The 12,258-nt window shown below is 39.3% G+C and overlaps 1 protein-coding gene across 4 annotated transcripts in view; it reads right to left on the reverse strand.

Moving 5' to 3' along the window:
• aopep (aminopeptidase O (putative)) overlaps window positions 1-12,258 on the reverse strand; it is a 203,733-nt gene that overhangs the window by 86,630 nt on the left and 104,845 nt on the right. For 3 of the 4 annotated variants that reach the window (XR_009821729.1, XM_062025735.1, XM_062025733.1), the window contains 2 exons: window positions 12,052-12,159; window positions 8,666-8,709 (listed from right to left, as the gene is read on the reverse strand). Coding sequence is in view for 3 of the 4 variants with exons in the window: in XM_062025735.1 (XP_061881719.1) it covers window positions 8,666-8,709; window positions 12,052-12,159 (152 nt within the window). In the remaining variant the exon portion in view is untranslated. The remainder of the gene's footprint in view (window positions 1-8,665; window positions 8,710-12,051; window positions 12,160-12,258) is intronic. The other variant, XM_062025734.1, reaches the window with a different exon arrangement.

The raw sequence follows: 12,258 nt of genomic DNA on the forward strand, positions 1-12,258 counted from the left end.
TTACGAAAGCTTTTTAAAAAAAAAATTCTATTGAATTTTGTGAACTGAATTTTTTTTAAATCAAATTATGCTGGCAATTTCAGTGAAAAAAAAATTGAAGTAAAATGTATGTGTTAAAAAATTCAGTGTATAAAAAAAATAAGTGTATAAGAATTATATGTACCGTATTTTTCGGAGTATAAGTCGCACCGGCCGAAAATGCATAATAAAGAAGGAAAAAAACATATATAAATCGCACTGGAGTATAAGTCGCATTTTTGGGGGAAATTTATTTGATAAAACCCAACACCAAGAATAGACATTTGAAAGGCAATTTAAAATAAATCAAGAATAGTGAACAACAGGCTGAATAAGTGTTCGTTATATGAGGCATAAATAACCAAGAGAGAACGTGCCTGGTATGTTAACGTAACATATTATGGTAAGAGTCATTCAAATAACTATAACATATAGAACATGCTATATGTTTACCAAACAATCTGTCACTCCTAATCGCTAAATCCCATGAAATCTTATACGTCTAGTCTCTTACGTGAATGAGCTAAATAATATTATTTGATATTTTACGGTAATGTGTTAATAATTTCACACTTAAGTCACTCCTGAGTATAAGTCGCACCCACGGCCAAACTATGAAAAAAACTGTGACTTATAGTCCGAAAAATACGGTATGTAAGTATGATGGTCCAGTTTAGCCTGAAAGGGAGTGGGAAGAAGATAACTTATTTAATCCCACCGCCAGTTCTCCATTCAGTGATTAATACATTGAGTTTCACTCTTACTTTAAGGATTATACAAATGTTGTATCATAGTGGCATTACCACAGGTAACAATAATTATTACACTGTAATAGGGATGTCCGATAATATCGAACTGCCGATATTATCGGCCGATAAATGCTTTAATGTAATATCGGAAATTATCGTTATCGTTTTCAAAATTATCGGTATCGGATTCAAAAAGTAAAATTTATGACTTTATAAAACGCCGCTGTGTACACGGACGTAGGGAGAAGTACAGAGCGCCAATAAACCTTAAAGGCACTGCCTTTGCGTGCCGGCCCAATTACATAATATCTACGGCTTTTCACACACACAAGTGAATGCAAGGCATACTTGGTCAACAGCCATACAGGTCACACTGAGGAAGGCCGTATAAAGAACTTTAACACTGTTACAAATATGGGCCCCACTGTGAACCCACACTAAACAAGAATGACAAACACATTTTGGGAGAACATCCGCACCGTAACACAACATAAACACAACAGAACAAATACCCAGAACCCCTTGCAGCACTAACTCTTCCAGGATGCTACAATTTACCCCCCGTTACCCCCTACCCCCAGCCCCCACCTCAACCCCGCCCACCTCAACCTCCTCATGCATGTCCCAAATTCCAAGCTGCTGTTTTGAGGCATGTTAAAAAAAAAAATGCACTTTGTGACTTCAATAATAAATGTGGCAGTGCCATGTTGGCATTTTTTTTTCCATAACTTGAGTTGATTTATTTTGGAAAACCTTGTTACATTGTTTAATGCATCCAGCGGGGCATCACAACAAAATGAGGCATAATAATGTGTTAATTCCACGACTGTATATATCGGTATCGGTTGATATAGGAATCGGTAATTAAGAGTTGGACAATATCGGAATATCGGCAAAAAAGCCATTATCGGACATCTCTACACTGTAAAAATAATTTGTATCAACAATGTAGGAAGAATGAATATACCAACAATGGTAATGGACAAAATACCAACAATGGTAATAGACAACATAGCAATAATGGTAAGGAAACATTGAGCACATGTTAACACTTTGAAACAGAGTACAACAGCAGGTCAAATTAAAGACCCCCATCTCTATATTTGAACCAGACCCGATGTTTGTATAATAGTTTAAATCGATTAATAGTTTGGCATCGCTTGTGTCGTAAGTCCAGTTTGTTCCAGAGTTTTACTCCGCGTACAGATGTAACAGGGTCAATTATGTCTGGTAAATAATGTATTTTATAATGCTTTATTATTGTTATAATTACACAAAATGTGTAAGTTACATGTAAATACCTGGATATTGTTCAATGTTTTGTCAATGTGGAACCATTGTCTCGTTGTCCCTCCTACTGCAATAATTACTGGGACACCTGTCTTTTTATATGCGTTGGACACGCCTTCCAACTTCCCTTTTGTCCACGATAACGGGAGAGGTAGGCGTGCATGCCACGACAGAAATATTGTCATGTTAAGAATTTAAGTTCACTATCTTTTTCTGTATTATATTTGTGTAGGGACTTGACGATGGAAACAAAGTTATTGACGACAATTGTATGTTCTGTATTGTCAGGTATGTTTATTTCACTGTTGTACTGCCCTTTTGTCCACGATAACGGGAGAGGGACTTGACGATGGAAACAAAGTTATTGACGACAATTGTATGTTCTGTATTGTCAGTAAAGTGCAGCTGAGCAATCCATGGTGTCGGTCGTGTTCCATTAAAGCAGGGATGTCAAACGTACGGCCCGTGGGCCGGATCAGGCCCGCGAACATGTTTTATGCGGCCCGCGTGATGAGTTTGCCAAGTATTAAAGTATTTTGAAAGAAAGAAACTGCTGTTCTAAATGTGTCCACTGGATGTCACAATAGCATTTCTGTTAGGACTAGCAAGAAGTACAAAGTAAAGCGTGGCGTCTTCCTCTCCCTCGACCGAAATGAAACAGAAAAAATCTTGGGTTTTATGTCTTCTGCTTCAAACACATCGTTATTTGGCTCCCTTACTCCCCCATCATGTCTCTGTCAAAAACGAGAAAACTTAACCCTTCTGAATAGTTTTTACCTCCGTTTCTTACGGTTTGTTGAGTTAGCACTGGATTGATACGTGGACATGACAAAGGAGGTATTTGATACCTAGAAGAGTTTACACGTTGTGATTTAGGGCTACATAAATAAACATTGATTGATTGATTGATTGAATCTTTAAAGTTTAATCCTAGCTTTGTAGATACACCGAGACAAAGTCTAAGCTCATTGTTTTTTTTTAAGCTGCACCAATTTCCTCAGAATTTTCAACAAACTTGAAGTGATTTGTCCAGAGGATTATCTGTGATTTGTACGTTTTCAGAATGTGCTTGTTCTATTTTTGGCCAAAGTAAAACGAAGAAAACAACCCGGAGTTGTCTTTATTTTTAAGTTATCATGCCATGATTTTACCATTCCGGCCCACTTGGTAATAGATTTCCCTCCATGCGGCCCCTGAGCTGAAATGAGTTTGACACCCCTGCATTAAAGCCACACAACGCAGAGGAAAAGACCACCGGTTACACTGACACACAAAAACGTTTACGCCTGGTTTGAGCTCTCCGCAATGAGAAATTAATTAATGATTTATTGTATTGTTTTCACCCCCCTTTATTTTATGTTCTGCTCTTTATTCTTTATTCTTTGAACGGTTCTGTGGTGCGCACCGCGGGGAACCCTAACATCAAGTGGCGACAGCGAGTGCCCACTCACATCCCCCAAGCTTGCTCTACTCACCGCCTGTTTACTGGAAGAGGCATCAGACCCAAATATTGACCATCCCCAACTTCCTCTGTTTAATACAATCAATCTCTGCTCGTCCGCCGGAGCACTCCACAAGGTGAAGAAAAACACAACAGGAGAGAGAGAGAGAGAGAGAGTGGACAAGTGTTCTGATGGCTGGCAAAGAGAGAGAAACAGAGAGAGAGATGGGTGGGGGGGAGAAACAAGCTGTAGCAGACGGATGCAAAAAAGCGGGACAGACACGGAGAAAGGCAGAGAGAGAGCGCTAGACGGGCAGTAGAAGAGGTTAATGAGGCAATCATGAGAAATAGAGAATTGAGTGATTAAGCCAGCACCGGAGAGGAGGCAGAAAATTAGAGAGGAGGAGGGCGGGAGGAGCGCTTGTCCTTTTACACTTCAGTTAATACTAGAGTGGATGAGACTTCTGCTTACAAGGATTGATGTTGGGGGGGCTGGGATCCCACACAGCCAGCCTTCAACGCGCTTAATCAATGAGAATCAAGGCCAAATCCACCTCAGGCCCTCCTGACACTAAGTCCGACTAAAAATCAAAACTTATTAGAAGGGAAAGTTGGAAGCGAAGACTGAATATATCACTCTCAAAAAAATACACGTAAGCACACTTAATACTAAAGTTGGCTCAAAAAGTCTGCATTTACAGATATAATAAGGCTTACATTTCATTATCTATGTTCATTTAACAATACATACTGTAGGTGCCTCTGTTTTCGAATACCGTATTTTCCGCACTATAAGGCGCACCCAAAAAACCTCCAATTTTGTCAAAAGCTGATAGTGCGCCTTATAATCCGGTGCGCTTTATAAATCAGAATCAGAATAAAGTTTAGGTCTCGCAACTACGGTAAGCAGCCGCCAACTTCATTTTCCCCCATAGAAGAAGAAGCGCGCGGTGCATGCTGGGATATATGACTGCGCGAGGCGTGCCGTTTTGATTTCCATTTGTTTGTTTATGTAAAGACCCCAAAATGGCTCCTATTAAGAGACACGCTTACGACGCAGAGTTTAAACTTAAGACGATCCGTCACGCAGTAGAACACGGGGATAGAGCAGTAAGATTAATGATGACTTCGACGAGACGGAGCCGTATTCGCCCAACTGTTTAATTCGGACACTGAAGAAGAAGAATTCGAGGGATTCGTGGATGAGGAATAACTTCATAAAGTGAGCTTTACATGTTTATTTTGTGTGTTGTGTTGTGTGACATTAACGTTTGAGCAACGTTGAGTTATTGATATTGTTATTGCTTTGCACTATTTCGAGTGTTACTATAATGTGATTGCACTAACGTTTGATTTACTGTAACGGTATCAGACTGTTTTTTACGTGTTTATTGAATCAGGGAAAAGTTTCCCTCCACTATGTGATATAAACGTTGCACTACTGTTATACTTTGCTGTTGTTAAAAGATAAACAAAACACCATGTCACTGACTTTACCTCGGGGAAAATAATTAAACAGCTGTTTAATCATTTTGGGAGTGAACAGAGTTGTCAGAACGCTGGTTTGTAATCTAGTAATAAAGTTTGACTGACCTATCTGACTGTTTTGTTGACATTCCCTTTAGCGCAGCTCCATCTAATGGATGCATAGGTGCGCCTTATAATCCGGTGCGCCTTATACAGTATATGAACAAAGTTTTGAAATATGCCATTTGTTGAGGGTGCGCCTTATAATCCGGTGCGCTTTATAGTGCGGAAAATACGGTACCTAACTTTTCGTATGATTCGATTACAAACAAAAATGTTTGCCAAAAGTTTGACCCAGTTGTTTGAATTTGTCTGGGTTACATTACACGGCACAAACTAGTCTGTTTGCCAGCGTTGGTGACTAAGTCTCTGTGTTTTTCTTTTTTTTTAAAATCAAGTATGACTGCAAAATTAGCCACCATAGTGCCAAAATTAACCACACCATTAGCGACGCTGAAAACATAACGTCGCTACTAGTCCAACGTTTCCTAAACAAAATAGAAAAACAAGGCAAAGCCTCGTCCATCCTTTTACCGATGTTTGTCAAGTTTAATGAAGGGAGAACGGGCATACTTGTCGACATTTCAATATTTGGGACAATTGGGAAAAAACAAGGGAATATATTTTCATTAAAAATCGTAGTTACTTAATTCATTGAAAAAAGGAGGAAAAATACATGCCCTGTTAAGTACCCGAAAATACGTCTCATGTGTCACATGTCAAAACAACTGAGCCAGTGGCCTTGTGGTTAGAGCGTCCGCCCTGAGACTGGAAGGTCGTGAGTTCAAACCCCGGCCGAGTCATACCATTTGATTAATTGATTGAAACTTTTATTAGTAGATTGCACAGTTCGGTACATATTTCGTACAATTGACCACTAAATGGTAACACCCGAATAAGTTTTTCAACTTGTTTAAGTCGGGGTCCACGTAAATCAATTCATGGTAAAAGACTATAAAAATGGGACCCATTGCCTCCCTGCTTGGCACTCAGCTTCAAGGGTTGGAATTGGGGGGTTAAATCACCGAAATGATTCCAGAGCGCGGCCACCGCCGCTGCCTACTGCTCCCCTCACCTCCCCTCACCTCCCAGGGGGTGCAGAGGAGAATTTCACCACACCTAGTGTGTGTGACTATTGTTGGGACTTTAACTATCCATTGTGAAAAAAGGTGGATAATTAGACACAGTTGACAAGTTTACTAGTTTAGTTTTACTTAAAATCCTAATTATTGTGTATGAAGTTGAGCTACTACAGTCTGGTGAAGTATATTGTTGGATATTATAGTGTAATGTTTTTTAGGCTTCAACTCGGTCAGAAAACAGTAAAAACGAGTGAATTGTACAATTTTTTTTTTGGATAAGTTGAGTTTGTATTTTTTACTATATAAGTTGAAAATATCCTGCTGTAATTTTTATAATAATCATTGTATGTATACATTTTGTGAAGGGTGCCCTTTTTTCTGGCTTGAGCCCTTGCCTATTTATATGTATTTTGCATTGTTTTTGGATGTAAAATTGGAATTATTCTCTATAAAAGGGTTTTGTCTTAACAATTTTGGGTGTCGAGAACAGGTTTATTGGATTTACTAGAGTGTCCGCCCTGAGACTGGAAGGTCGTGAGTTCAAACCCCGGCCGAGTCATACCAAAGACTATAAAAATGGGACCCCTTGCCTCCCTGATTGGCACTCATTTTCAAGGGTTGGAATTTGGGGTTAAATCACCAAAATGATTCCAGAGCGCGACCACCACTGCTGCTCACTGCTCCCCTCACCTCCCAGGGGGTGCAGGGGAGAATTTCACCACACCTAGTGTGTGTGTGAGACTATTGTTTGGACTTTAACTTTAACTATCCATTCTGAAAAAAGGTGGATAATTAGACACAGTTGACAAGTTTACTAGTTTAGTTTTACTTAAAATCCTAATTATTGTGTATTAAGTTGAGCTACTACAGTCTGGTGAAGTATATTGTTGGATATTGTAGTGTGATGTTTTTTAGGCTTCAACTCTGTCAGAAAACAGTAAAAAAAAAATAAAAAAAATTAATGAGTGAATTGTACAATTTTTTTATTTTTTTTTTATTTTTTTGATGAGTTGAGTTTGTATTTTTTACTATATAAGTTGAAAATATCCTGCTGTAATTTTTATAATAATAATTGTATGCATACATTTTGTAAAGGGTGCCCTTTTTTCTGGCTTGAGCCCTTGCCTATTTATATGTATTTTGCATTGTTTTTGGATGTAAAATTGGAATTATTCTCTATAAAAGGGTTTTGTCTTAACAATTTTGGGTGTCGAGAACAGGTTTATTGGATTTACTAGAGTGTCCGCCCTGAGACTGGAAGGTCGTGAGTTCAAACCCCGGCCGAGTCATACCAAAGACTATAAAAATGGGACCCATTGCCTCCCTGATTGGCACTCATTTTCAAGGGTCGGAATTTGGGGTTAAATCACCAAAATGATTCCAGAGCGCGGCCACCACTGCTGCTCACTGCTCCCCTCACCTCCCAGGGGGTGCAGAGGAGAATTTCACCACACCTAGTGTGTGTGTGACTATTGTTTGGACTTTAACTTTAACTATCCATTCTGAAAAAAGGTGGATAATTAGACACAGTTGACAAGTTTACTAGTTTAGTTTTACTTAAAATCCTAATTATTGTGTATTAAGTTGAGCTACTACAGTCTGGTGAAGTATATTGTTGGATATTGTAGTGTGATGTTTTTTAGGCTTCAACTCTGTCAGAAAACAGTAAAAAAAAAAATTAAAAAAAATTAATGAGTGAATTGTACAATTTTATTTATTTTTTTGATAAGTTGAGTTTGTATTTTTTACTATATAAGTTGAAAATATCCTGCTGTAATTTTTATAATCATTGTATGCATACATTTTGTGAAGGGTGCCCTTTTTTCTGGCTTGAGCCCTTGCCTATTTGTATGTATTTTGCATTGTTTTTGGATGTAAAATTGGAATTATTCTCTATAAAAGGGTTTTGTCTTAACAATTTTGGGAGTCGAGAACAGGTTCATTGGATTTACAACATTTATTAATGGAAAAACTGCTTTGGATTGGTACGATTTGGCTTTCATCTGACCTTTTATAATGATTAGTAACAAAAACCGGGGTACAAAGGTATGTTTGTTTGTGGTTGTATTTACTGCATCACACTACAGTAAGTAGCTACTAACTAGTTTAATGTTTAAACACCAATCTTTAGTACTAGTAGTAGTAAAATATGTAATATGATATAATGTACTATTATATCTAGTATAATGGAGTCAACCACACCTCAAACTATAGTGCTCCAATTGTCATTATCATATTTAATTCATATGTACACTCAAATACACAACGAGCCTTTCTTGTATGTCGATATGAATTATTTTTACATTATTTAAAACAACCTATACCTAAAATGTGTACTGCTCAGTTTTTATTGGGCTACTTAAAAATGCTGTAAGCTGCTTTATTGATACTCAAGAAGGCACACCATTTCCTGGCAAATTCCTAATAAACTCTTGTGTTCATTTATTATTGATTTCTCTGTATACTGTTAATGTTTATTGCAATGCATTATGGAGTTTTAAAAAAAATCAGCACAATTAATTATTAACGAATTCAAGTACTTGATGCAGAGTACATACCTTGCAAGGTCAGGGAAGGTACTGAGCAGCATTTGCAGGAAATCCTGTCGAAAACATGATGGATTGAAATTGAGGCATTTGGGGAAGTGTGGAAGAGAGGAGAAAAATAAAGGTGTTCAAGATCTTAGTTAGACGCTCCGTGTCAAACAGTGTTTGTATTGCATCCATTATTTAGCAGGATGCCAACAGCAGCCAGGTGGAACATATCACACATCACTCACACACACACACACACACACACACGTAGACGTGCAGGTGTGGGCGCTCAGCTACAAGACACCAGTGGAATAAACACACGTAGCCAAACTGATGTATGGCCAACTAGCACTTGCAACGATTGTAACATAATGGCAGTCTAGCTTACAGAGTGTCAGCCTCCAATTAATTTATGGAAATAACATTGCGCCAGAGAGGACGGGTCACATTAAACGGTTCAAATCTGAGCTTGGACTTGATTAACAAACAGCCAGCCACCGTGGAGTCTCTCCTATTAAATTGATCAAGCGGAAATTGGGTCCTTGAATCTCCAATCATTTTTTAAAAAAATGATGCACCCCCTAGGGTTTGTGGTCAAAATGCTTTGGAAGTTGTGCTAGCACTCATGTAATACATACAGTCGTGGTCAAAAGTTTACATACACTTGTAAAGATAATGTCATTTTTTGTTTCATCTGACATTGCATGGACAAAGATAAGACCTGCTGGAGGAAAGTTCTGTGGTCAGATGAAACAAAAATTGAGCTGTTTGGCCACAATACCCAGCAATATGTTTTGTGGAGGGGGGGGGCGTGGCCTGCGGACCTGCAGCGAAGCGGGGTGTGCCAGGTCCGGCTTGGAGATCAGCGATCCACCTGGGCCTGGTTATCTAATCACCTGTCGCTCTGTTAAAAGGCAGCAGCCGGGAGGAGAGAGTTGTTGGAGCTGGAGGGGAGCTGACGTGAGAGCGAGAGCAAGAAAGAACGAGAAAAAGACAATTGCTGAAAAGCAGCCTGGGACATTTGAGAACAATAAAACAATATTGCACCCCGAAACGGACTCTCATGGCGTTGATTGGTGGTCCGAAGAACCCCCTGGAGGGCAACCTCCACAGTTTGGAGGAGAAAAGGTGAGGCCTTTAATCCCAGGAACAGGGTTGGTGGTCAAAATGCTTTGGAAGTTGTGCTAGCACTCATTTAATACATACAGTCGTGGTCAAAAGTTTACATACACTTGTAAAGATAATGTCATTTTTTGTTTCATCTGACATCACATGGACAAAGATAAGACCTTCTGGAGGAAAGTTCTGTGGTCAGATGAAACAAAAATTGAGCTGTTTGGCCACAATACCCAGCAATATGTTTGGAGGAGAAAAGGTGAAGCCTTTAATCCCAAGAACACCATCCTACCGTCAAGCATGGTGGTGGTACTATTATGCTCTGGGCCTGTTTTGCTGCCAATGAAACTGGTGCTTTACAGAGAGTAAATGGGACAATGAAAAAGGAGGATTACCTCCAAATTCTTCAGGACAACCTAAAACCATCAGCCCGGAGGTTGGGTCTTGGGCGCAGTTGGGTGTTCCAACAGGACAATAACCCCAAACACACGTCAAAAGTGGTAAAGGAATGGCTAAATCAGGCAAGAATTAAGGTTTTAGAATGGCCTTCCCAAAGTCCTGACTTAAACGTGTGGACAATGCTGAAGAAACAAGTCCATGTCAGAAAACCAACACATTTAGCTGAACTGCACCAATTTTGTCAAGAGTCGTGGTCAAAAATTCAGCCAGAAGCTTGTGGATGGCTACCAAAAGTGCCTTATTGCAGTGAAACTTGCCAAGGGACATGTAACCAAATATTAACATTGCTGTATGTATACTTTTGACCCAGCAGATTTGGTCACATTTTCAGTAGACCCATAATAAATCCATAAAAGAACCAAACTTCATTTTTAATGTTTTTTGTGACCAACAAGTATGTGCTCCAATCACACTATCACACAAAAATAAGAGTTGTAGAAATGATTGGAAACTCAAGACAGCCATGACATTATGTTCTTTACAAGTGTATGTCAACTTTTGACCACGACTGTATATCCTTGAAATGTTATCAACATTACAAGCGGTAGAAAATGGATGGATGGATAGTTAACCTCCAGAAGTGTTTTTTGTTAGAGTAACACATTTCAGAAACAGCCCTGTTATGCAAAACGCAAATGTCCATTGCAGAGGACGCTTGTTTTCAGGAGGTTATGTGGTCAATTAGTTACAAAGTCCCACGCCTGTAAAGACGTTTCACTTATTGACGGCCATGTTTTTCAACAAATCCTGCTCAGATGCCTGTCAGTCCCCTAAAACAGTGTTTTTCAACCTTTTTTGAGGCAAGGCACATTTTTGTCATAAAAAAAATCCGGAGGCACACCACCAGCAGAAAACTTTAAAAAATGTAACTCCACCAAGTTGTCGTGTCTTATTTTGAGTGTGTTGGTGACTTCCTGTGTGTAGTGCTTTAGTTCTTGTTTTGCTTATTTTGGTGGCCCTTCCTGTATTGCAGGTGATTTCCTGTAGTGGTTATCATGTCTTCCTTTGAGCGCTATTTCGCGCACCTGCTTTGTGCTAGCAAGCAAGGCTATTTACGTTGTTGCTATCCTTCTTTGTGTGGACATTGTTGATTGTCATGTCACGTACGGTTGTACTTTGTGGATGCCGTAAGTTTTTGCTGTCGTCCAGCATTCTATCTTTTTACTTTGTAGCCAGTTCAGTTTGACTTTCGTTTTGCATAGCCTTTTCCTTTCGTTCATTTTGGGTTTAAGCATTACATACCCTTTTTACCTGCACTCTGCCTCCCACTGTGGTCTGCATATCGGGATCACAACAAACCATCGTCGTCTCACCCGACACATTCCGACTTTTACAAAGCAATGCTGCCACCTACTGACATGGAGTATTACGTGATTACCCTGCCGAGTTTTACACAGCACAGACACTAAGCAACGGCACATTATTGGCAGATTCTAATTATTGATTTGCAAAAAATATTTTTGGGATAAATTAGGTGAAGTTGCATAATTTCCCACGGCACACCAGACAATATCTCACGGCACACTAGTGTGCCGCGGCACGGTGGTTGAAAAACACTGCCCTAAAATGTACCCTTAAGTTACAGTTTGTGTTTTGTCCAGCACATTGAGCTGTTTGAGAAATTTCAAATCAATCCAACCTACTGTACAGGCTTTAACACCAGCACCAGCTTGCGGTGTATTTGTCGGAGAAAAAACAGCACAAACAACAGAAGTAGGGGTGCATGTTTTGACAAATGTTCACCCTTTTGTGTGCAGCGGTTCAAGAGTAAAAGATTTTACACAAACAAATGATTACTAATTTTTCTCATGACCATACAGTACATGGAGCCTCACCTGGGATAAAATGAGTTGCCCGTGGTATTGCTTCACAAATGATTTGAAAAAGTTGATGAATGGTTGCTCTCCGACTTGATTGGCCAAGAACCTAAGGAAGAAGTAGCCCTGTAAAGAATGGCACAGGGAAATAACAACAGGTCTTTAACGTCATCATGCGGACAGCAAGGACTTGTTAATATGTTCTCAGAGGAAATTAAACAGGGT

Source organism: Entelurus aequoreus, linkage group LG17 (genome assembly GCF_033978785.1).
Source record: "Entelurus aequoreus isolate RoL-2023_Sb linkage group LG17, RoL_Eaeq_v1.1, whole genome shotgun sequence".
Taxonomy (NCBI): domain Eukaryota; kingdom Metazoa; phylum Chordata; class Actinopteri; order Syngnathiformes; family Syngnathidae; genus Entelurus; species Entelurus aequoreus.